Here is a 26,948-nt window from a genome sequence, read left to right as displayed (position 1 = left end):
AAAATGGCAGCACAGTGTCATGTCCACATGTTACTTGTGTTTTTTGGTGTTTTGTCGCCCTCTGCTGGCGCTTGGGTGCGACTGATTTAATGGGTTTCAGCACCATGAGCATTGTGTTATTATTGACATCAGCAATGGCGAGCTGCTTGTTTATTTTTTGATTGAAAATTTTACAAATTTTATTAAAACAAAAACATTAAGAGGGGTTTCAATATAAAATTTCTATAACTTGTACTAACATTTTTTTCAAACGGCAAGTCTTTCTATCCATGGATCACTTTAACAGAATGTTAGTGTTAATGCCATCTTGTTGATTTATTGTTATAATAAACAAATACAGTACTTATGTACAGTATGTTGAATGTATATATCCGTCTTGTGTGTTATCTTTCCATTCCAACAATAATTTACAGAAAAATATGGCAAATTTTATAGTAGGTTTGAATCGCGATTAATTACGATTAATTAATTTTTAAGCTGTGATTATTTTAATCGTTTGACAGCCCTAATACATTTTAATCGATTTTGAAATATTTATACAATACAGAAACGGAAAATGAAATATTTTTATGTCGTGTCTTGTTTAAGCATGCTTAAAGTGCTACATTTGGTGACCTATACTCCCACCCAGTTCTTTGGCTACCTATGGGAACTAATTATCTTCATCTTAACTATCAATCCATAACCCCGCCCACACACAAATACACACACACGCATACACACGTGCACCGAAGCTCTGAGGATCGTGGGAGATCTAAACTCTAAAGTATCAAACTCCTCAAGTGAAGGCGATTATTGACAAGAGGAATTAACACCTTCAATTAGTCTGTCTACAGTTAACTATTGATCACATGTGGAAAGAAAATTAGTTTCACACAATCACATGGGCATACAGTATGCACATTTTTCAATAATGTACATAAGTCTCTGACTCACAGCAAAGAAGCGAATCATCTGTAATGGTCAGTGATGCATAGCGTATTAAGTTCTATATATGGTTGAAGTCAATCATCCTCACACCAGTGGGTCATACTTAAGTGTGAATGAGCAAACCTTTATTTAGCTTAAACATCTCATGATGCCATGTGTCAAAGCTTCAAACGTGAGGCAATTTAACAACATTTACGTTTAAAAATATGACAGCTTTATATATCACTGCCAGTTCAGCAAGTCATGCTGACAAGCTCGTCACCAAAAATGCTAGATGAAGGAATGAGCGATAGAGAGAAAGAGAAACAGCAGGGGGAACGAAGGGTGATGTGGGAAGAGTGTGTGGGTGTGTAGATTTCCCACTGGGGACGGAGCTTTCACCCAGAACACTGCTTCACATGAGACACGCGAGGCACAATCTTGAATATAAATATAGATTTGAATTTAGGAAGAGACCGTTTTAATCACCCTTCATTAATTGAGATCTAAACTCACTGACCATTTCATCGGATACATCTGCAAGAACCTTCTTATTTCATCCAAAAATTCTTATTACGCTGCAATAATGGTCAGTTTTGAATGATGCTGTATCATAACAAAATATAGTTGTTTGGTTGTCAAAAGTGTCGAAAAGTATTGAAATATCCATACTGAAATCGGTACTATTTAATTTATTTGTTTTTGCACGACACAGATCACGAGAAAGTGTAAATTTGATTTTGCCCTACTCATGAGAGTAATGGAGGAATTTTTTAAATTTTCCTTGTGAACTCATTGGCTGCCATTGATGGGCGCAAGTCATCCAATCAATTTGAAGTGGGAAGGTTGGCAGCGAAGAAGGCATGTTCATTCGCTAGCTGCCATTCTCCCAATTCAAAAGGTTTGGACCTAATGACAAGCTCATTTAATAAGTTTTAAATGTATCTTTTAAGAGCCACATGATTGGACCTCTATCATTGTGAATGGCACTGGAAGAGTTCATTTATTAAAACATTTAATTTTTTTTTTCATTATCGTTTTTACAGTATCAAAAATTATATGGAGTATTCCTTCATTATAAAAATCAATGTCTGTTTTCAATCACAACTTTTAAGCAAATGACAAAACGACGTGAACCATGAGTGAAAAAGACTTACTTACATGTGATTTTCTTTCTTTCTTTTAATGTAGACATGAAGATTTGGATTATCAGAATATTACAACAGTTATGATCAGAACATTGGTGACACTTCTGTTTTCTAGATTTGTGAGTACAACTAAATCACAATATGCAAGAAAAGAACTGAAGCATGAAACTAAATCTCAACCGCTTTTAAAATGCTGACTTTTGTTTTTCATTCTACATGTCGCACATAGAGACAGACAAGATAAGCCGATTAGAAGATGAATTAATTCTTCATGTTCGTAAATCGCAATTCTGTATGAGCATTTCCTCAAAGTAACATTTCCAGCAATGCGTCAGAATTAGGTGTTTTTGTGCAATTTTTTTTTTTTTTTTTAAATATTGTGCTAAGTGCTTCACAACATATTTTTTGATATGGTGAATATATTTGACTGCTTAATCATAACAAACACCAAACAGAATTTTCATTCACTGATCATAACTACAACTCCAAAGTTTATTTTTAAAAAATCAATGTTACACGCCTAATTATAATTCTGCCATATAGTTTGTGATTTACCTCATACAGAGAATGACACTACACACTTGTGGAGAAAAGAGGTTCAGTGTTCCCTGAGGGAACCTCTATAGGAAACAGAATAATATTTCCAACAACCTTTTTTACTTTCTTGACCACAGCATTACCTTAACCTGCACCTCCAATTTAAATGTCTTTACAGTTTATCTGTAGGCCCCAATATGTTTATTATTGTACTTTACAATTGTGTATACTGCATTCTTTATGGAAAATATAGTCAGGGGTGGGTAGTTATGCGTTACATTTACTCCATTACATTTAACTGAGTAACTTTTTGAGAAAAATGTACTTCTAAGAGTAGTTTTACTTAGCCATACTTTTTACTTTACTTGAGTAGATTTGAGAAGAAGAAACGCTACTTCTACTCCAATACTTTTGGGCTACAATAGTCGTTATATTTTTCCTCTTTAATCTACATATTAAATATTTACTTTTTTTTCTTGCCAGAGACACCAACAGCGGCTCTACCAGTTTCACCAATGAGGCGTCTCAACAATAATCACATGCATCCATTATAGCAACCAGACTCAAGCTTGCTGTTCTATGATCACGCTGGCCTGTTCAATCACATGGCGTCTTTAAAGCACCATAAAAAATGAAGTATTTGACACAGAGCGCCGACGTCAACATGACTCGAAAGCACAGATCTAATCGTTCTCCCAGTTTTTATTTGGCACCGATTGACCACGGAAAAACGGCAATATGATCCTTTTAGTTTTATAATAGGAAATATGTTTTCTCCACTAGAGTCCACTCATGCTCTTTAGACGAATAATATGTCATTTCAGTAGATTTTTTTTTTTTTCTTTCTTCAGATTTCAATGATATTTGTATTTCTTTGGCTTACAGTGGTTATGTACCAGATTATAGTACAGTATAATAATAACAGTTCATATAGATAACTTTGTGCTGAGAAAAAAAACACCATTGTTTAAAAATAAATAAATAAATAAAACAGTGGAAGCAGTTACTTACAATGTTACTCATCACTTGAGTATTCTTCTGACAAAATAATTTTTTACTTGTACTTCAGTGCATTTTTTTGGATGACTACTTTTACTTTTACTTGAGGAATATCATTTTGAAGTAACACTAATCTTACTTGAGTCAAATTTATGGCTACTCTATCCACCTCTGAGTATAGTGATAGTTCAAGTATGTGCGGCAAATTATGAAAACGTCATATATAACCTTTTCCCGGGCCGCAACAAAATGGACAGAAGGCTTAAATGACTCCTGGACAAGGGCGTAGGTTTGCATAGGGACGGTAGGGACTTTGCATTATATAATGACTTCAGTTCTATAGGTTGTTTAGATTGTCTTCCCATATGTTGTAAGGATAGAATTGACCCTACCATTACTAAGTGAATTACAGTATTATTATGTTCAGACTTACACTACATTGACCCCTTTTCACTGGCTGAATGTGCCAGTACACTTTCCACCTCAAACGCACGTTTGATTGGCTGATGACTTGACTGCACCACCCCACCCCCACCACACACATGCGAAATACAACATGCCGTCTCCTCTGCCCCAGACAAGACAAGGACTGTAAGAAGTTTTACTGTAAGTAATATAAAAACATCAATGTTGTGTAGGTGGGGAACACACCACTAATTTTGCTACTGAAAGTTCGACCTGCATCAGAGTTACCAAAACATTAATCTGTGCAAATTTCTAAAACTCGAGATTTGTTTTCTACTGTTAACATTAATTAAACTGTAAGAAATGTAGTGAACTAAGGTTATCCCTCTACTCCCGTTTTCATTTTTATTTATGTGGTCTTAGAGCAGCCCAAAGGAGCTTTCATGTATTGTTGAGTTTGGCTGTGCTTGTTGACAAAAGCAGTTATGTTTTACCTGAAGGAAGGCTCCATTTTTATTTTTATTTTTTTTTATTCCCTGACTACCTGACTAAGAGTTTTTGTTGTTGTTGTTGTTGTTATATTTTATTTATTTAGACAATTTTGAGTGGTATTAAGATAAATGTTTTTTTTTTTTTTGCATTCCTGGATTCTTAAGAGATGATGAACATGTTTGTATTTCGTGTGTATTTTAATATGATTTGTGTTCAAATAATGCAGTTTAAATTTTCTAATAAAATCCAGACATTTATTCTGAAGGTTTTCAAAATGTTTCTTTGGTAGTTTTTGAAAACAAAGGTTTGAATCGAACGGTGTATAACCTGAACCAAAACATATGCACTGCAAAAACCCACCTCCTCCAAACTGAACCCCCCCCCCCCCCCCCAAAAAAAACCCCTTAAATTATCTTACCTTGTTTTCAGTGTAAATCTACTAGAAATAAGTGAAATTATCTGCCAGTGCTTCAAGTAAATTTTACTCAGATTTCTTGAAATAAGAATAACTAGCTATTAATAAGCTTAACAGACTTATTTTAAGCAAAACGTGTAAATATAGTTAAAAAAAACTTGTTTGTCAGAAATGTTTCAATTCAAGAATAGATATTTTCAAAACATTATTTGAAAGCATTTTTTCTTGATTTAGGTGAGAAATTACCGACTTTTAGATATATGTGCTTAATTAGAACAAATAGTAATATTTACTAAAAGTAAGTGGAAGAATTTAACGCATTAGTCTGTTAACTAGCCTTTAAAACTCAAAACAAGATGGAGAAAATTATTCAACTAGATTTAAGAAAAAATATCAGATTAAGACGTTATACTGTAAATTTGCAGTGTGAAACTTAGTACAGTAAAAGTCAATACATTTATTTTTGCATTAATCATTTAGCCTATCAATTAATTAGGTTCTTATAAATGTAGCCCTGACTGCCATTCACCCAATCTATTTGGTCTTATTAATGTCCCATCCCCAGCAAAACGTGTAAATGCAGGTTTTGCTGTCATATCGTCCCTACCAATATTGAGACCAAACCTACGCTCTTGCTCCTGGGCCGTAGTTTGGACATAAATGTTTTAACATACATACATACATACATACATATTTGAATATATATCGTATGTACAGAGTGTATATAGAAGTGTTTATTTTGATTGTTTTTTTTTTTTTTTTTTTTTACATTAAAGTCTGCAAGGTTATTAACTGTCATAAGTGTCATCTTTGTCATTGCCTTTTCGAGGAGCATCTTCACCAGATTTGAGTTCCATCAGTTCCACTTCATGCTTGGCGGCAGTCTCCAACACTTGCTGTTTGTTGTAGAACACCACAAAGTTATTAATGATGGGATGTATGGGTAAGGCAATGGCTATGACGCCGCACAGGAAACTGACGGCCGCGTTGCACTTGCCCAAAGTGGTTTTGGGGTAGATGTCTCCGTATCCCACCGTCGTCATGGTGATGATGGCCCACCAGAAGGATTGTGGAATGCTCCTGAAAAGAGTCTCGGGGTGACTTTGCTCCATGGTGTAACCTAGAGCTGAGAACACGAAGATGCCCACGCCCATGTACATGAGCAGCAGCCCCAGCTCCTTGAGACTCCTCTTGAGCGCGTACGTGAGTGTTTGGAGTCCCGAAGAGTGGCGCGCCAACTTGAAAAACACGCGCGATGCGCATAATGCGCAGCGCTTGCACCGCCTGCTGTACGTTGCCGAGTTCAATCATGGAGCTGGTGCCGAGGTAGGTTAGACTTAGGACCACGTAAAAAGGCATAATAGCCATGAAGTCCACGACGTTCATGAAGGAGAGCGCAAAGTGTAACTTATCTGGCGAGGAAGCAAGGCGCAGCAGGTACTCTGCGGTGAACCACAGCATGCACGCCGTTTCAATAGCCTCCAAAGTCGGGTGCTCCACAAGCTCCCCCTCGGCGTCCGTCACCTGCAATTCGGGGATGGTTCCCACGCACATGACCACCGCCGAGACCAGGACAGAGAGGAAAGATGTAATGGCGATGACACGCGCGGGGAAGGAGAACCAGGCTTCTCCATGAGGCGCCACAAGAACCTTTGGCATCTCTGGGTGCCCGTCGCATTTTGGTCTACCTCCATGTCCTCCAATATTACCTTCACTTTGCTCGCTATCTCGCTCAGCTCCCCCTCCTTTTCGCTCAAATAACTTTGCAGCACTCATCTAGAGCACTTAGGTCTATTTTCCAGAACTCCATCTCCTTGATGAAACAAATTGGGCAAAAGCCGCGTTTGATGTGGATTTCGTCGAAGTAATAAACATCGATGATGCACTTGAACGCATCTGGATCCCGGTCAAAATAAAACTCCTTCGGCCGGGGTCAAAGTCGTCACAAAGAGACGAAAAAAGTTCATCATTCTGCGCCGATGAGCAGTTCACCAACTCAGCCAGTCTGCTCTCGGGGTAACGATTCAAAACATCCTCGTAAAGTACTACTCGGACCCCGCCGATGTTCACGGTTATCTCACCGTCACCACACGAACCAGTTCTGTATCGTGGCTTGGGAATAGTCCACATTTTACATACAGATTTTTTTTTATTTTTTATTTTTTTTTAAATCAAACTAACTGCAGTAACTGGCGCAAAGAGTGATGCCCACTAAGTACAGTGGATGCACATGAGTTCCAGATGCAACATGTTTTGCTCTTAAAGCTGACAGAATGACAGCTTGTATGCGTGTGTCTTTTCATATCACCTCCTCTCGCACGCGCTCAGCGAGAGAGAGAGAGGAGAGAGAGAGAGAGAGAGAGAGAGAGAGAGAGAGAGATGAGAGAGAGAGAGAGAGAGAGAGAGAGAGAGAGAGAGAGAGAAGAGAGAGAGAGAGAGAGAGAGAGAGAGAGAGAGAGAGAGAGAGAGAGGAGAGACTGAGAGAGAGAGAGAGAGAGAGAGAGAGAGGAGAGAGAGAGAGAGAGAGAGAGATGAGAGAGAGAGAGAGAGAGAGAGAGAGAGAGAGAGAGAGAGAGAGAGAGAGAGAGAGAGAGAGAGAGAGAGAACCGTAATTGATACATTAAAGAAATAAATTGAACTTGCGCCCCCTAGCATTCGGCTATAGTATTGCATTCCAATACACTATTGGACAAAAGTTTTTAGACTTTATTCAAGTGTACGGTGAAAAGCCTCAAAACTTGTGACCGCGGGTATAGAATAACTACTGATTTCTGATGTGTGATGTGTTGACTCCGGTTGTCAAAAGAATCAAAAAGTATTGATGTACCGATACACAAAACATGACAACAGATGACCAGAAATTTGTTGTCATTGGGTAAATCTGATTTTGCCCAACTCTTGATGGTGATGGAGGATATTTTTGCATTTTCCTTCTTAATTCAAGGGCGGCGCTTGACGTCCAATCCATTGTGGGAGGGATGGCAGTGAATGTTCGTTCGTTCACACCCTCCCAATTTAAATGGATAAGATATCTACTAGTGATAGTGACTCATATAAAGAGTTTCAATTAGTTTTTGAGATGACTGGATGTCTATCATCGTCAATGGTACACCTGATCATTCACTGCCAGTATTCCCACTTTAAATGGATTGGACGTCTACGAGTGATAAACTCATTTAAAGAGTTTTAATTGGGTTTTGAAGAGCTACGTGATTGGACGTCCATCAAAATTTACCCATAGTGTTACTGCTACATGACAATAAGCATTAAAATGTCTTATTTACCTTTCTAATCTTATTTACTGCCCTCCTTTTAAAAGGGACTATTTTACTCGCGACTACCGCTTCTGGCCTAAAGCGTGCATGAACGGCCATGAACATAAAGGAACGAGCGTTTGGCCCATCAATCAGCACCAGAAGCGTAAAACCAGCTAGTAGCAAGTCTTAAGGGGGTTATTAAAGTGTTTTTGCCAAGCGGAGACAAGGTAGAGGACGTACATGTGTTCGCCCAGAGTGATCGACCCGAAGTCCTGAACCCTATCTATTTAAGGTTAAAAAAAAACATCAATAAAACATTAAGAGCTATGTAGATCATAGTTGGTGTTTTTATTGTTGCAAAATGTATTAATGTACTTAATTCATTGATATGGAACCTGGCTGGACATGACAGATTGTCCATGTTTGGTTCTTCTGATGGTGGAGTACTAGCTGAAGTCCTGCAAGTTGCTGTTGATATTAAAGCATATGTAGGAGAAACATTCCTGTTGGCAGAGTCCTGGAATGTCACAGGTTACCTGAGAGAAATACAAGGGTGACATATGTATGCTTTCATCCAAAAAACTAGTACCGGTATTACGAAATGTTTATAAATTCTCACTATTCTTTCAGATCAAAGTTTTTTCAGAGAAAGTAGTTTTGTATTTGACATGATGTGTTCGTGACTTCTTTAATTTTGTAATTTTGACCCTGTAAAAGTACTGTACATTTAACTTTTCAGCAAGCAAAAGGGTTGCACGCAAGCAAATGGATGACAACTTTGTCCCTCACCCAAACACCACCTGACCCAAAAATTACAATAAAACACTCAATACAAAGCAGTATTAATGTAAATGATTAATCCTAATGTAATGTTCAAAGAAATAAACAAACAAATGGATAAATACAGTGTGGGTACTTGTAGAAAACCTAGAAAAGCAGGGAGAGCATTAACCCCTTGATGCCTGAATTAACATTTAACTCTTTCAGTGCCATCAACAACGCTAGACATCCAATCATGTGACATCGAGTCATCCTTCTGCCGTGAATAGAAATACGTTTGTCAAAGTTGTCATTATAGTAGATGTCTAATCCATTTCAAGTGGGATGTGGCAGCAAATATATAGAGCATTGGAAGAATGAATAGGTACTTAAAAATACTATTGATTCAGGGGGAAAAAAACAGAGAAAGAAAATTCAATTAAAAAATAAACCTAAAAATTTGAAAATCATAAAATAAAATTTAAAAAGGAATTATTTAAAAATGAATTAAAATATTATGATAAATAAAAGTAATTGAGTAAAACATTTTTGTATTTATATATTTGCAAATATATAATGCAATCATGAAAAGAGGTTAAAAGGTATATATACAATATATATCCGTATATTTCAGGTATCAAGAGGTTAATGTATATGCCACATAGGAAGGTGGGAGCCTGGATTGGAATGCCTGACCTCAGAACTGTGAGGTGAAATGTAATGTTGCTTTCATTGCATTGCATATGTTTTAGAAAACAATGGTGCATAATTATGTGTCTTACGTCTGTCTTGCTAACAGTAGCCATTGGGTCAAGATGCATGAACAATGAAGCAAGTTCTTGTCTCAATTTCTCTGAACACTTTCTGTCTGAATGAAGAAGCAGGGCCTGATAGTTGACTGGTAAGCCATACCTGTTGGTATAATGTATATGAATAAGAGACCCCTCGCTCAGAAAAACTAATGATTCATAAACTGACATGAACTCATTGGCTGCCACTGACGGCGCTAGACATCCAGTCCATTTGAAGTGGGAGGGTTGGCAGCGAATTAACAAACTTTTATTTGCTGCCACATTCTCAGTTCAAACGGATTTGATGCCAATTCACAGAAGAAGGATAAAAACAGCCATGTGATGCACTTTCGCTGTCATTGGTAGTGAATGAGTTAACTGTGACTCACCGGAGTACTGACTCCACAAACACCCTCAATGCTTTCAAGTGGATCCAGGCCATAAACACTTGGCTATAATTCACCTTCAGCCAACGCGCAAACATTTCCTGAAGAATAATATGGTACAACATTAATACGTTTAGAAAAAACACACTTCTAACGGAGTGACCGGATATTGTGTCGCACTGCATTGCAACTCATGGCCCTGATTTGAAGCGTTAGATGCTTATGTTTTTCCTGTAAAGCGTTTGCAAGAACAACGCAACTGCTAAATGCAGTTTCAAATGATGGAATTAGAGGTCTTTTGTGGAAGACAAAAAAATATGTTCCCTAATTCATTTTATGTTGATTGCAGTTGATAAAACGTCACTCAAAAAAGTATTCTAAGTGAGGCTAACACCAATTGACACGGTTTTAAAATGACCCAGATCCAAGCGAGAATTTAAAGAAATTTTAATATAGATGATATAGCATACTGTAACTCATTCTTTAGCCAGTCTTGGAATAAATCATCTAGCTCAAAAATTGCAGCAAAATATCACCCTTATCTAAAATGATTTTGGTGAGTCTGCCATCGAAGCGCAGGAAGACAGATTTGCACCTTAGATGTATGTCATTCATTTGTGAACAACAGCAGCGAACCATCTGCTTCGTTGAAAAATATGATAACATGTTAAATCCTTAGGAAGGAACACATCCTACAATCTGATCTACCCGGTATTTACTGTATAGAGTACGTACATAGCTGTGCATGTGAGACATGTTCAACTCACATAGTGCTCTTTCCTGTGAACACTGAGCTCCTTCCGCGCTTGTTGCCGTTTCTCTTCCAGTTCAAAGCAGTACTCACGGACAGTGAACCTATGTAAGTTGTAGACTACACTATGGTAAACAACACAGATAACACACTTTTGTTCTAATAATATTTTTTGGAGATTCAGCTTGCTTACTTGCTTTCCTGAGCTTTGCCTTTGAATTCATGCACGGCTCTTTTGAAAAGTGTTACTGTGAAAATGCCACCTTCTCCATCCTCATATAGTTTTCTGGTGGTGATGCACAAGAAATTAGGGAAAGGATGGTGTAATAATTTTAAAATGTTCAGTGTTATCAGTGCATTTACATTCAGGTCCAAGCTTAAATAACACACTGTGAGATATACCTATATACTGTATTTATATATACATACACAGTAAGCATAAAAACCGTATAAGCAGACACGTAAGGCCATATTGTGTCATTTAGCACTTATTTGCTCTCTACCAGTGCCATAATTGTCAGTGCCAAAAAGCTCTTATTTTAACTTCATGTACAGTTCTTAAAACCTCCATGCATTTTCCCCTTGTCAGTGGTGGTTTTAAGGGTAGGGCCACAGGGGCACTGGCCCCACCTCCAATTTGAATGGCCCCTGAAGTGCCACTGATCTCATTTTAGCACAAAGCATGGCGATCGGTGAATCCTTCTTTTCTAAAGTGAGAAAGAATGAGATAATTGTCATATCTGTATGCCTTCTCAGTTGTTTTTTCTTTCCAGCATCTGATTCAGCTGGATGGGCGGGGCCGTGGCCGCACACCTGTGGCGCATTAGGAGCGCTCACTATTTAAGGATTCCTGTCACCGTCTGCGAGTGTCGGACTATTGCATATGCTTGTTCCTGCCTTGCTTACCGCTGTGTGCTCATCGTCATCCTCGGTGCCTTCCGACGTTCTTCGGTCGTGTTCTGGTTTGATCTTATTTACTTTTGTGCTCTTCTGGTTTTTGTAGTTAGGATTTTGTACTCTGTTATATTCACGCCATCTTGGGTGCTCTTTTAGTTATACTTGTTATATCCGCGTTTTCTAGCGTGCTCCCTAAGTTGTACTTGTTATATCCGCGTTTTCTAGCGTGCGTCCTAAGTTGTACTTGTTATATCCGCGTTTTCTAGCGTGCGTCCTAAGTTGTACTTGTTATATCCGCGTTTTCTAGCGTGCGTCCTAAGTTGTACTTGTTATATCCGCGTTTTCTAGCGTGCGTCCTAAGTTGTACTAATTAAACACAAACATTTGTTCTATTGATCTCCTGGTCTGTGTTTTTGGATCCACATTAACGGCTTGCCGTCATAACAGAATAGTCCGACCATGGATCCCACAGACTCGGAGGGTATTCGCCACGCGCTTGCCGGTCATGGTCATATGATCAGCAAGCATGAACAATCGTTAAATGAACTAGTGAACGTGATCACCGCGCTAACCACTAGAATTGAAAATATGGCCCCACCTGCACAGTCCGGTGGCGTAGGTAACGCTGCCGCGGCGCCCGGTCACTCCGCCCCGTCTCCGGTTGTTCCACCGGCTGCTTTCCGGGAGCCAGTGTTGCCACACCCCCATCGTTACGAGGGAGAACCCGGCGCTTGTCGACAATTTCTGCACCAGTGCTCCCTTGTATTTGACCAGCAGCCATATACGTTCGCGAGTGACAGGTCCCGTGTAGCGTATACCATGAGTCTCCTCGCCGGTAAAGCGGCCACTTGGGCAATGGCGGTAAGCAACGCTAATCCCGCAATCCGTCAGTCATTCGAGATTTTTAAAACAGAGTTTGTGAGAGTGTTTGATCACCCGGTTAGAGGCAAGGAGGCAGGCAGCCGCCTGCTGGATTTTTTTCAAGGCGAGCTTAGCGTGGCGGACTACTCCATCCAATTCCGCATTTTGGCCGCGGAGTGCGGTTACGATGAGGCGGCGCTGTGTGGAATTTTTCGGAGGGGGCTGTCGTCTGCGGTGAAGGACGAGTTGGCGGCCCGGGAGGATTCTTCGGGCCTGGAAGACCTTATCTCCTTGTCCGTGAAGTTGGACAATCGACTGAAGGAGCGCGAGAGGGAACGAGCCTTGGAGCAGCGGGGCCGTCGTGGGTCGTCATCGCGGTACGGTCCGGCAACGTTACGTGCAGACGGCTTCGTCGAATCACCATCAACCTCTACGCCGACGCGGAGTCCGGTCCTGGCGGGGGAGGAGCCAATGCAACTCGGCAGCGGTCGTCTTTCTACGGAGGAGCGGCGGAGACGGATGAGGGCGGGCTTATGTCTTTACTGTGGCTTGCCGGGGCACCACGTTGCCGCCTGTGACGCGATCTCTTCACGTCGTCCTGGATCTTCGGCCCCTGGGGTTCCTCTCGCCAGAGGGGGGACCAGGTTCGTACATCATGGCAATCAGTCTAATGATTTGCCTCGCAACGAGTCGATTGAACTAAAACAAACTCGAGGTGTAATGAGACTGCAATTGCCGGGAGAGGTTTCGCATGGGGGGGTTAATTTTAGGTTCACTGCTTTAATAGATTCAGGGGCAGATGAATGTTTTATAGACCAGAGTGTTGTTGATGCTCTTAAATGCCCATTAATAAGACTCTCTACTCCTAAAAAGGTTCTAGATCTCGATGGGCGACCCCTGGCGGACGTAAGGTTTATAACGCCCCCGCTTAAAACAAAGCTGTCCGGGAACCATTTTGAGGTTCGTAGCTTCTTGGTTATGCCATGTAAATCGGCTTCGGTTGTGCTAGGGCTCCCCTGGCTAAAGATGCATAACCCTAATATTGACTGGACTAAAACACAAGTAGTGACTTGGAGTTCCTTCTGTTACGCGCACTGCTTACGCTCGGCGTGCCTGCTTCCGGATCAAGCCCAAACAGTTGCCGAGCCTGTAAATTTAGTAAATGTTCCTGCCGAGTACCATGATCTCGAACAGGTTTTTAGTATAGACCAGGCTAAGACCCTGCCTCCGCACCGCCCTTACGACTGCGCCATTGACTTGCAGCCCAATGCCCCACTACCTAGCTCGAGGTTATATCAAATTTCTAAACCTGAGCAGGAGGCTATGAGAGATTATATAACCTCTTCCTTGGCAACTGGCCTAATTCGCCCTTCGTCCTCACCGTTGGGAGCGGGGTTTTTTTTCGCTGGCAAAAAAGATGGGGGTCTTCGGCCGTGCATTGACTACCGGGGCCTTAATGAGATTACTGTTAAAAACAAATATCCGCTGCCATTATTAGATTCGGCCTTCGCACCGTTAAAGTCAGCCACCATATATACCAAGTTAGACTTGCGCAGCGCTTACCACTTGGTTAGGATTCGGGATGGAGATGAGTGGAAAACCGCTTTCAAAACCCCGCTCGGACATTTTGAATACCTAGTCATGCCTTTTGGTCTGACTAATGCACCCGCTGTTTTCCAGAGCCTCATAAATGATGTGCTTCGTGACATGCTAAATGTCTTCTGTTTTGTTTATTTAGATGACATCTTAATATTTTCTAGAAACTTGCAGGAACACCGCCAACATGTCCGCATGGTCCTCCAAAGGCTTCTGGAAAATAGGCTGTTTGTCAAGGCCGAGAAGTGCGAGTTCCACCGCGGGTCAATGCAATTTCTTGGTTTCATCGTCGAAAAAGGGCAATTACGGCCTGACCCAGCCAAAATTCAGGCAGTTGCAGATTGGCCAACCCCCACTTCACGTAAGCAGTTACAAAGGTTCCTCGGGTTTGCCAATTTTTATAGGCGTTTTATCCGGAACTATAGTATGAGGGCCGAGCCCCTTACCAGGTTGACCTCTAATAAACGCCCGTTTGTGTGGTCCTCTGTGGCGGAAGCCGCTTTTGTAGGTCTTAAAAGGGCATTCACTAGCTCACCTGTCCTTGTTCACCCTGACTCAGATCTTCCTTTTGTGGTCGAGGTTGATGCGTCGAGTTCCGGAGTGGGGGCCATCCTATCCCAGAGGTCTGCAGTCGACCAGAGACTACACCCCTGCGCATTCTACTCCCGCCGCCTCACCCCCGCGGAGGCAAATTATGACGTCGGCAACGGGGAGCTGCTCGCTATAGTTCAGGCTTTACAGGAATGGAGGCACTGGTTGGAGGGGACGGAGGTGCCGTTCCAAATACTCACCGACCATAAGAATTTGGAGTACCTCCGGGCTGCCAAGCGCCTCAACACACGCCAGGCCCGTTGGGCGCTGTTCCTGACACGTTTCAACTATGTGATTACTTACCGTCCGGGATCACGCAACGGGAAGCCCGATGCCTTGTCAAGAATTCATGAACCGGTGGAGGAAATGTCTTCAGAGGAGCCTGTTGTTCCAGAGAACCTGATCATCGGCGCACTCCGATGGGAGGTTGAGCGGCTAGTGGAAGACTCTCTACGGGGTGTTAGGGTGCCCGGAGGCTGCCCTGCTGGCAAACTTTTTGTTCCGGACGCTCAGCGTGCAGGTGTGCTAAAGTGGGGGCACACCTCGAAGTTTGCCTGCCACCCGGGTGTGTCCCGCACGTTCTTCCTCATTTCCCAGAGGTTTTGGTGGCCGGGTATGCGAAAGGACGTCATGGACTACATTTCTGCGTGTTCCATCTGCGCTCGGGGCAAATCGGCCCATCAAGCTCCAGCAGGACTTCTGCGTCCGTTGCCTGTTCCATCTCGTCCTTGGTCCCATGTTGCACTCGATTTTATTACTGGCCTTCCACGCTCAAGGGGATATTCCGTCATCTTGACAGTGATTGACCGATTCTCCAAGATGGCGCACTTCGTCGCTCTCCCCAAGTTGCCTTCAGCTCTGGAGACCGCTGACCTGCTGGTAACACACGTTTTTCGAACCCATGGCATTCCGTCTGACCTAGTTTCTGACAGGGGACCCCAGTTTGTGTCTCGGGTTTGGAGAGCATTCTGCAAAGCTCTGGGGGCCACGTCAAGTATGTCTTCCGGCTACCACCCACAGTCCAACGGACAGACAGAACGGGTCAACCAGGAGCTGGAGGCTGCCCTCCGTTGCGTTTGCCAACTGCATCCGGCCTCCTGGGCCTCACACCTGCCTTGGGTGGAATATGCCCACAACACCCTCATTAGCTCAGCCACTGGGAGGTCGCCTTTTATGTCGGCATACGGGTTCCAACCACCACTGTTCCCTTCTCAGGAAGCCGAGGTCGTCGTGCCGTCCGTCCAAGTGCACCTGCGGAGGGCCCATAGAGTCTGGAGGGACGCTAGGGCTGCACTAGTCCGCACTGCAGCCCGCAACCGCCTGATTGCTGACCGCCACAGAAGACCCGCTCCGGTCTATCGTCCGGGCCAGATGGTCTGGTTATCAACGCGGGATTTGAACCTTGCTGGGACTTCCAAGAAGTTGGGCCCTAGGTTCGTGGGCCCTTTTGCTGTGGACTCTGTGGTGAACCCCGTCGCGGTCAGGCTACAGCTTCCCGGTTCAATGAAGATCCACCCAGTCTTCCACGTGTCTCTGCTCAAGCCGGTCTCCACTAGCCCCCTGAACCCTCCACCAGTGCCTCCTCCTGCCCCTCGCGTGGTTGACGGTGGGCCGGTATATACGGTGCGTACTATTCTCGATTCTAGGAGGCGGGGAAGGGGGGTGCAGTACCTGGTCGACTGGGAAGGTTATGGCCCTGAGGAGCGCCAATGGGTCCCCCGCTCCTGGATCCTCGATCCATCGCTTTTGCGGGATTTCCACTCCCTTCATCCCTCGAAACCAGGTGGTCCGCCAGGGGGCGTCCGTTGAGGGGGGGGGTTCTGTCATATCTGTATGCCTTCTCAGTTGTTTTTTCTTTCCAGCATCTGATTCAGCTGGATGGGCGGGGCCGTGGCCGCACACCTGTGGCGCATTAGGAGCGCTCACTATTTAAGGATTCCTGTCACCGTCTGCGAGTGTCGGACTATTGCATATGCTTGTTCCTGCCTTGCTTACCGCTGTGTGCTCATCGTCATCCTCGGTGCCTTCCGACGTTCTTCGGTCGTGTTCTGGTTTGATCTTATTTACTTTTGTGCTCTTCTGGTTTTTGTAGTTAGGATTTTGTACTCTGTTATATTCACGCCATCTTGGGTGCTCTTTTAGTTATACTTGTTATATCCGCGTTTTCTAGCGTGCTCCCTAAGTTGTACTTGTTATATCCGCGTTTTCTAGCGTGCGTCCTAAGTTGTACTTGTTATATCCGCGTTTTCTAGCGTGCGTCCTAAGTTGTACTTGTTATATCCGCGTTTTCTAGCGTGCGTCCTAAGTTGTACTAATTAAACACAAACATTTGTTCTATTGATCTCCTGGTCTGTGTTTTTGGATCCACATTAACGGCTTGCCGTCATAACAATAATGTTGTTTCTAGAATAGGCCTGAACAATATATCGTTTGAACACTGTCATTGCAATGTGCAGATGCACAAAACTCACATTACAAGGACATGCGAGATATACATATATATATATTTTTTTGAACACGCAAACTTGTTTCTCTGCTTCATGCTCGTACAGCGCCACAGCCTCTCTTCTCCCTCCTTCTAAGCAGTGTGACCAAACTGTTATTCTTGGTCTGAAGTGTGCCGTGGCAACTCATTCATTATGTAAATGAGAGGCTGTTCTCGGCAGACTGAGTGAATTTGAGTGGACTCACTCAATGAAGCATAATGGACAAAGTAAATGTAGACACCCAATCCATGAAAAAAAAAAATGCTTGTTTTTATTGAATGCTTCATTCAGTGAGTGCACTCAAATCCGTTCAAGCTGCTCACTTACACACAAGGAGTTGCCACAGCAACTGTTTAACAAGTTAAACGATGTTGACGCATGCGGCCCTTTGAAGTCTTGGCTTACAAGTGTCTCTGGCAAGATCAAACCTTGACTGTCTGTCAATCATCGTTAACTTTGATAATCAACTCCAGTGCACTGCCTGACCAAGAAAAGCGCAGGAGCGAGAGTGAGAGACTATGTGATCGGATCGGGACAGCTGTATAAAACATTGCATTTATTTATTTATTTATTTATTTATTTATTATATTGGGGAAAAAAATCCGCAATGGATCAAGGACGCGAAGTTTGAAGCATGAAGTAGCGAGGGATCACTGTGTTTTTACAGTCACAGACAGGATAATCTGCGTATTGGGCCTGTATAAAACACTGCATTTATTTATTTATTTATTAATTATATTGGGGGGGGGGGGAATCCACAATGAATCAAGCGTGCCAGGTTTGAAGCACGAAGTAGCGAGGGATCACTGTATGTTTTTACGGCCACAGGCAGGATAATCTGCGTATTGCCTTGTTGACAAAAACATACACTGAACAAAGATGGCAGCGACACTTGGCCCCGAGGGTTAGTGTGGCCTCTTCTTGGCCCGTTTCAGAAAAATCCTAGAACCACCACTGCCCCTTGTCCTCATTAAGATCACATGTGTGAATTTAGTGTCATCAATCTACCTGGACATTTTTGGAATATGGGATAAAGTCAGTGTATTGGGATAAAACCAATGCAAAAACAATAAAACAAGGACAGCGTAAAGCCAAGCACCAGCCTCATCTTTTCTTTGGACAGCATTCACCCTGACCCAATGCATTACAATTAGATTATTAAAAAAAATTTGAATTTCTTGGAAAGTTTTATTTATTTCCACAATTCCATTCAAATATTGTATACTGTTTAGATTTTACAATAAGTAAAAAAAAATGCATAACTCTTGACTAGAATCAAAACCATGAAATAGAGAAAATTAATTATTAAAAAGATAAATAAACAACATAGCCAGTGTAACAAATGTTGCTCATAATTGCAACTATTCGATAATTTACTGGATCTGAACTTTCAATGACTGTATAAAAAAATAATAATAATAATAAAAAAAGGGTTACTCACCTGCTTGACCGTGGAACGACAAAGTTCGTTAAAGATTCATACTTCTTCTCCCAATTACCATAGTTCTTCCTGGGATCCAACATATTTAGACACAGAGCACAGTAAGAATGCCACACAAACACATAAACTAAAAGTTCAGTAGAAACATAATTATTACACATTCAGTGAGATCCAAAACATGACATAAATATACTACTAGTCTAAAGAACATGTAAGCTATACAGCACATAGTACATATTATATACAGTTGATCTAAATCTCTATATCTACATGTACAATCTACCTATTTCCTATCTTCCTGACCTGCTCACCACAACCAGCAGGGTAGTGAGGTATTCTGAGACCACCAAGTCATCTCTCCTCACCATGCCATTCAGGCTGCATGTTAGCAAACTCCCTCTAAGAATACAAACACCCTGTCTGTTTTGATATCTGCATATGTGTAACACCACTCTATTTATATCATTCACATATACAAAGTGTAATATCACTTACTCTAATTTGTTTTCAAGGCGCAATAAGTTTGCTTTCACACTGCTGTACGCTGCAACTCGCGATTTTAATTCCACCTCCACCTGAGAAACCTCCTGACAAACACAATCAGAGACCAACAGCAAGCATAAATAAAATGTTTAATACAGTTAATTAACTGCTACATACAGTGAGGCAAATAAGTATTTAGTCAACCACTAATTGTGCAAGTTCTCCCACTTGAAAATATTAGAGAGGCCTGTAATTGTCAACATGGGTAAACCTCAACCATGAGAGACAGAATGTGGGAAAAAAAAAAAAAAAAAAAGAAAATCACATCGTTTGGTTTTTAAAGAATTTATTTGGATATCATAGTGGAAAATAAGTATTTGGTCAATACTAAAAGTTCATCTCAATACTTTGTTATGTATCCTTTGTTGGCAATAACGGAGGCCAAACGTTTTCTGTACCTCTTCACAAGCTTTTCACACACTGTTGCTGGTATTTTGGCCCATTCCTCCATGCAGATCTCCTCTAGAGCAGTGATGTTTTGGGGCTGTCGTTAGGCAACAAGGACTTTCAACTCCCTCCACAGATTTTCTATGGGGTTGAGATCTGGAGACTGGCTAGGCCACTCCAGGACCTTGAAATGCTTCTCACGAAGCCACTCCTTTGTTGCCCTGGCTGTATGTTTGGGATCATTGTCATGCTGAAAGACCCAGCCATGTCTCATCTTAAATACCCTTGCTGGTGGAGGGAGATTTTCACTCAAAATCTCTCGATACATGGCCCCATTCATTCTTTCCTTCACACATATCAGTTGTCCTGGTCCCTTTGCAGAAAAACAGCCCCAAAGCATGATGTTTCCACCCCCATGCTTCACAGTGGGTATTGTGTTCTTTGGATGCAATTCAGTATTCTTTCTCCTCCAAACACGAGAACCTGTGTTTCTACCAAAAAGTTCTATTTTGGTTTCATCTGATCATATTACATTCTCCCAGTCCTCTTCTGGATCATCAAAATGCTCTCTAGCGAACTGCAGTCGGGCCTGGACGTGTACTGGCTTCAGCAGGGGGACACGTCTGGCAGTGCAGGATTTGAGTCCCTGGCAGCGCATTGTGTTACTGATAGTAGCCTTTGTTACTGTGGTCCCAGTTCTCTGTAGGTCATTCACTAGGTCCCCCGTGTGGTTCTGGGATTTTTGCTCACTGTTCTTGTTATCATTTTGACGCCACGTGGTGAGATCTTGCATGGAGCCCCAGATCGAGGGAGATTATCAGTGGTCTTGTATTTCTTCCATTTTCTAATAATTGCTTCCACGGTTGATTTCTTTACACCAAGCGTTTTACCTATTGTAGATTCAGTCTTCCCAGCCTGGTGCAGGTCTACAATTTTGTCTCTGGTGTCCTTCGACAGCTCTTTGGTCTTGGCCATAGTGGAGTTTGGAGTGTGACTGACTGAGGATTTGGACAGGTGTCTTTTATACCGATAATGAGTTAAAACAGGTGCTATTAATACAGGTAACGAGTGGAGCCTCGTTAGACCTCGTTAGAAGAAGTTAGACCTCTTTGACAGCCAGAAATCTTACTTGTTTATAGGTGACCAAATACTTATTTTCCATTCTAATTTGGAAATAAATTCTTTAAAAATCAAACAATGTGATTTTCTGGGGGGTTTTTTCACATTCTGTCTCTCATGGTTGAGGTTTGCCCATGTTGACAATTACAGGCCTCTCTAATCTTTTCAAGTACAATTGGTGGTTGACTACTTATTTGCCCCACTCTATGTACATACTGTACTAACAAGGTGGGGTTCATATTTTTTGTGTAATTACTTAAAATTTCATAATTACATGGAAATTACACTATGTTTACCTTTGAGAGCTATTGAACTGTTTTAAGTTTTAATTTATTCAATTTTAGTCACCCATACCAGGTAGGCAATAAAAATTTCACTGTTTGTATGAGTCATTTTTCATGTTTCACAAAGGTTTTCAAGCAGTGCCAGACCAAGCTATGATAGCAATTGTTTAACATACAAGTTATCATGCAGTTAATTAGTATTATAAGAAAAAAAAAGTTCTTTGGGATTATTGTTGTTGTTGTTTTTTGTGTTTTTTTCCAACGGGCATGGCATTACTGCACTGGCCTCTACTTTAGATGGGCATCAACATTAATAAATATACCGGTAATAAATATAAGCTGGTATTCAGTGTAGAAATAGAATAAAATATTATTATTCAGTATGCTTTTTTTATGTTTCTTCACCATTACAATTTCAATTAATTTCCATCATTAGTACCTTTTTGATGATGTTTACCAGGCTGGAGAGAGGTAGAGATGTGGGATACTTGGCCTTGTCCCAGTGGAAGCTTGTCACATAGTTAATCATGTCCACTGACATAATCACAAACATACAGACACCGAAATACACAAATATAAAATGATTTTAATCTGCGAAGCAAAATCTGTTAAATTGCAACACACAAAAATTCACTATCATATAATTGAAATCAAGAATGATGGAAGGAAAAAGCAGTGAGGCACAGCATCATGCAATTGCAAATATAATACCTCTTAGAGACTTTATGCTGGCTGGATACTGAAGATCTCTCTGCTTTATGCCCTTGGCTGTTGATGCATTTTTTATCTTATTAGAAACATTTATTACATTTGTGTTCTACCGGCCTAATATTTCTACAGTACATATTTAAGAAATTGGGTAAGCCCCAGATGGTATGTGTGTATTCATATATGTTAATCAAGCTCATCTAGTTATCCTTGTGTTAACTCCTTTTTGTCACGAACATGTGTCTGTGTGTGACTCACCTCCATTGGCTGACACATTTTCCATTACGCTGTCACAGGCTTGCTCCACCATCTCTCTTATACACTGACATGTTTTGTTCATCACACTTAAATCAACAATGAATATAAAATCAGGAGCAAAAACTGGCCATTATTCATCTTTATCCATCATCATGGTGCATATCGCAGATGAACTCAGTTACTAGCATTACATAATTAAGGATCTAGCAACCGAACCGTTAACCTTGACAGAAAATGTCTGAGAAAAAAAATAGCACTTATTTTTTTTTTTTTTTTTTTTTTTTTTTTTTTTTTTAAGTTTTCTTTTGTTTTCACCTTTCAGTCAGTGTGTCGAGTGTGGAGAGGTCATCTGACACAATGAGGAGACTGTCCAGTATTCCAACCTGAGGTGAAGTAAAGACATCACATTGCATGTCCTTATACAGGTTACAAACTAATTACAAAACCTACTGTTTAAATGTAACTCCAGGCCATTGAACTCATTGAGTGAAATGGGTTACATGGAAATTTTGCAGCAAACCGAAGGCAGCAACCTGAGCTTTCATTCCTTTACCAGAGAAGGACACCAAACACCGCACCCTCCTCAACTATCCTCACTGTCATAAGTATCTTATAGGCAACTTAAATGCATGTAATGCAACGGACAACGAAATCCATGTAATTCAAACAAAACTTGGTTAACTTTAATTCAAACAACACTATTTCACTAACCTTCAGATCTGGAATTGTGAATTTGTAGCATGATGCCTGGTTTGTCTTGCTAATGATGCGCTGCAATTTCTCCACATTTTTTACACTTGTCTTATCCAGGGGAACAGATATCAACCACAAATCTCGCATACTCCCCGGTACTTAAATAAAGACATTCAGATAAAAGTCCAGTTTGGCACTGATGAGGGAGAAAACAAATGTATTGAGAAATGGTTGTGCAAAAAGAATAAAGCATATGTGGAAAAGCATATTTTCACATGGTCCAACAAATCAAAGGCAGTTTGGTTGGAAAACGTATTGATAAAGTTAAACAACATAACAATTTTAAGGTTAGGATTCTTACCTTCAAGTTATCGTCTTTGGTACCCTTTTTCTTACTCCCACACAGTGAAGGGTGCAGAGAGTCTACTTCACCAGTGACCGCCTGACATCCAGCCCACTAACTTCTCTAGTCATTTGATACCAGCACATTTGCATGAATTACAAAAAAGGCCTTCATTCAATTTAAAATATTATTAGGCCTAATGTTCGTGTTTTATTCATATTTACCAGGTAATAAAAATATGTAAAAGTAGTCATATAAGTGTCGTTTATTCCATAGATATCATATATTTAAGGCAAGATGTCTTAAGGCGGAGTCAATGGCATAAGTAACTAGCGGCCATCTTGCAGGAGAAAATTTATCTATAAGAAGTGATTTTCTGAAATAAAATAATCTTATTCGCTTATTTAAAGAAATAGTTCGTATAATTCAGGCTGCATGTTTAATTTTTATGCGCGCAGAAAATGTACTGCTTCTCTGGATTTTATTTATTTATTTTAAAAAAGTCATTTAAAAATTTGCTGAAAATTTAGCAAAACACATGCTCGATTTACTTTGATGTTATGTGTATCAAATGAAATGGCTGTTTACTTATATTTCACACAAATGATCGTCTTGACAGGTTTTACTCAATGGTGGTCAATAGTAGTTACACTCTTAAAAAAATGAAAAACTAATCGAGAATAAGATACACAGTATAACATGTAAAAGTATTACAGTTTTATTACATATCTTTTAAAATACCATGGCATTTGATGACGCCCGTCCTTGTTGGTGGGCACTAGATAGCATTTTTCATTTGGTTACAGTTACTGTATGGCATTATGAGCTCATCACACATCTACATGTAAACACAAATAGTATGTCATTATTTTTTTTTGCAGATTAGATCGCAATCAAACTTTTGGACAAAATGATTCTATTCCTTCTTTTATTTAAAACGATTGGTGCATCTGCAAAACAAGTCAATAAATCACAATTTATAAAATTATTAGAAAAATATTACTGAAGGTGAAGCATAACTCGAGCCTTCCAACATAAAAGTAGGATGCACATGGTTTCTAAATATGCACATCAACATACAGTAGCCTAAGTGTCGTTGTGAAGCACATCAAGTTGTCCTCCCTTGCCTAACAGCGTTTTCCACCTGTAAACAAACGAACAAAAACTTTTAACACTTGCATTTATTCATTTAGGGTAAAAAGCCCATGTATGACTTGTTGTAGATGATTGTTTGTTTTCCTTTTTTATCGTTGTTTAACTAGATTTAGCAAAGCTAATGATCTCAAATGTGACGCAAAACACAGAATTATAGTCAAATTGAACATCATTGAGCCATCCGAGTACACATGCCGATTAGCAGCAGGCTAGCAGATAGCATGTGTTGCAGCCAAAGCAGGACAGTAGTTGTTGTTAATAATATTAAACATCATCAAATTACAATCATCATCATAATGACAATATCAAAGACAACAAGTCGTTTCATGCGCAAGATTTTAGCTTTAGTATTTTTGGAGCATTGGACACATGGAAATGCAGGACTAGGGAAGACCATACCTTCCATAACACAACAGCAACATGGCTGCATAAATATCTGGTCTTTGTGCTGTCACGGGCTTGGTTCCACATCTGCCTTCATGAAGTTGTTCTCCTCCCATGTCGTGATGATGTCAGATTGATGCAGTATTTCCAAATTGTCTTTTTTGAGGAATTTTGATGAGTGATGCCACTCCAGCTCCATTGTTGTTTTGGTTAGAGGACGTGGAAAACGGAAGTAACAAGCAGAAAGGCCGAAGTACCTCGGAAATTTGTCTATGCACTCAGGTGACCTGAAGTTCCGCTCTGAGACCCGCAATTTGACCAAATTTTTAAATTTTCCGATATGCATGTGTGATACATCATTGGAAAGCTTAAAATCTCAATTTTCTGGGAGAAGAAACATTGTGAACAGGAGGGCATTGAAAAAAAAAATTAAACAGCAAAACCCAATCTGGAGGTTAAAGTACGCAAGAGCAGACTTACAGATGCCATGACAAGATACTATCGCATACTTACCTTGTTTCGATCCAAAAACTCTATGTAGCATGTATCACCGAGTGTCATGACACAGGTGTGAATGGCCACAGCTGGATTTTTGGGGGATTTTATGGGTGAAACATGGTAATATAACAAGGGTCGCGATGCAGAAATCGCAGACATTAAGGTATGGTCAAGATTTTATTTTTCATATATTTACCCTTCTAAACGTTTTTTTTCTTCCAAATTTTCTTTGTTTGGATCGATTATGTATCATCTAACATATCAGAGAAAATGTGACAACAACAACAACAAATTAAGCCATAGTTTTGAGGTAGATATCTGTGACTTTTTTTACAGACACCATTTTTTTCAATGTGACATAATTTGTTTAAAAGTTTAAAATATGCGAGTGAATAATTTTTTAGTTTTTTTCTTTATTTATTATTTTTTTTTTTTTACAAAATATTAGACAAAGATTAATGATTCTAATCTAAAAATGATAAACACTTTGAATGATAAATATAATTAATTACCTTCGTTTTATGGCTGGGTGGAAACAATTAGGCTCGAGCGTATGACGTGGCACTCGCGAGGTTTCCGCCGCTATCGCCATTGTGGAAGCGAGAAACATAAACTGAGGCATTTCAAGTTACATGTCGCTCTTTAAAAATGGTCGGAAATTATTGTGCGGTAAAGAATTGCAACAACCGATCGAATAGAAAGGAGAATGTACAGCTCGACGGAACACCATTGAGTTTCTTCCGGATCCCTACATGGAGAAAAGGCGAGGGAAAGCTCATATCTGAACTTACCAAACGTCGAAGAATGGCATGGGTGGCCTCGATCAGAAGGAAGGGCATAACGTTTGATTCTCCAGTTACACACTGAGTTTGCTCTATGCACTTCCACTCCGGTAAGTTAATTTCGTTTGCTTACGCAAATTTCAGTAACTTTACGCCCTAAGTCGGCCTGTTGTTAGCTATTGCTACAGCTAAACAACTAGCATGCATACATGTGCATTGTCTTCATAAGACATAATTCATGTCGTTGCTAAATGAAAAAGCTGTAATATTTTGACGTGAGAGAGTGGCAAAGAATTTGTACACAGGCTACATTTTATGCAGCAAAAGATTTGTACATCCGTGTTCACAGACTAATGTAAACACACATTGCCTACCTTTGCTAGAAAGATGGTGTTGCTGTTTGCTATGGTCATAAAGTGAAGATCCTGCACCCATCCGCAGCAAAACTGTTCGTAGCATTGTAGCGATTTGTAGTTTCGGAATTGCTGATGAGTGTAGTAACATATACCAAACACTAAATACAGCATGATGTCCATTTCGCGTAGTGGTGGAAGCTTGTCGACATCTTTATTCCATTTGTGTTCGGCTTGCTCGTGAGGGTCAACATTGTTCACATCCTTAAAATTGCTCACATATCTGTCCTTCGCCGTGGTAACAAGTTTGTCTCTGTTTCGAACTGGCAAGTTTTCCCTACATTTTTCCATCTTTGGCACTCGTAGTTGAATTGTGCCGTTAAGTTTAAATGTCCCGTGATGCAGACGTGCTTCCGCAATGGCAAATCTCGCACGATCCCGTGCTGCTGTGACGTAAACGCTCGAGCCTAATAGCGGTTGCGTCACGTGTGTAAATGTGGGTTTCCGGGGTACAACGGACTAATTAAAAACAGTTTGGGGGCTTGATGCGCCATGAATCTGCTATGGCAGCTTACAGTACAACCTTGTTTTAAACATTGGATGAATGAGTTACAAACATGGCAAACAAGTAGGAATCTTTATTATGATGGAAAATGTTTTTTTTTCTTTTTTTTTTTTTTTTTTTTTCCAGAATGTTGAAAATGTGTTAGCCCGTTGTTT

General features: G+C 40.7%; 2 protein-coding genes across 14 annotated transcripts; both read right to left on the bottom strand.

Moving 5' to 3' along the window:
• Positions 1–5,058: 5,058 nt before the first annotated feature.
• kcnf1b (potassium voltage-gated channel, subfamily F, member 1b) lies at positions 5,059–7,154 on the bottom strand. The gene is given in 5 exon segments (XM_057859807.1): positions 5,059–6,149; positions 6,151–6,524; positions 6,527–6,667; positions 6,670–6,831; positions 6,834–7,154. Coding segments are annotated over 5 exon segments (1,335 nt in total). The 5' UTR covers positions 7,036–7,154; the 3' UTR covers positions 5,059–5,693.
• Positions 7,155–8,491: 1,337 nt separating this feature from the next.
• atp6v1c2 (ATPase H+ transporting V1 subunit C2) lies at positions 8,492–26,696 on the bottom strand. 13 transcript variants are annotated; one of them, XM_057860043.1, is made up of 13 exons: positions 26,250–26,696; positions 22,336–22,403; positions 22,021–22,106; positions 21,766–21,822; positions 21,494–21,588; positions 19,217–19,308; positions 19,025–19,120; positions 18,722–18,790; positions 11,043–11,135; positions 10,866–10,974; positions 10,102–10,199; positions 9,704–9,833; positions 8,492–8,698 (listed from the first exon to the last, which is right to left on the bottom strand). In XM_057860043.1, the coding sequence occupies exons 1-13, from the start codon at positions 26,577–26,579 to the stop codon at positions 8,609–8,611; spliced, it is 1,413 nt and encodes a 470-aa protein (XP_057716026.1). In that variant the 5' UTR covers positions 26,580–26,696; the 3' UTR covers positions 8,492–8,608. The 13 variants fall into 13 exon arrangements, 11 of the variants coding, with proteins under 11 accessions (XP_057716026.1, XP_057716027.1, XP_057716032.1 ...); XM_057860044.1 differs by having other exon boundaries at positions 10,866–10,953; XM_057860049.1 differs by lacking the exon at positions 26,250–26,696 and adding an exon at positions 22,732–23,195.
• Positions 26,697–26,948: the final 252 nt, after the last annotated feature.

The sequence above is a fragment of the Corythoichthys intestinalis genome, chromosome 15 (assembly GCF_030265065.1).
Source record: "Corythoichthys intestinalis isolate RoL2023-P3 chromosome 15, ASM3026506v1, whole genome shotgun sequence".
NCBI lineage: Eukaryota > Metazoa > Chordata > Actinopteri > Syngnathiformes > Syngnathidae > Corythoichthys > Corythoichthys intestinalis.
Note: the sequence above shows the minus strand (reverse complement) of the source record. Positions and strands in the feature narration are given on the sequence as shown.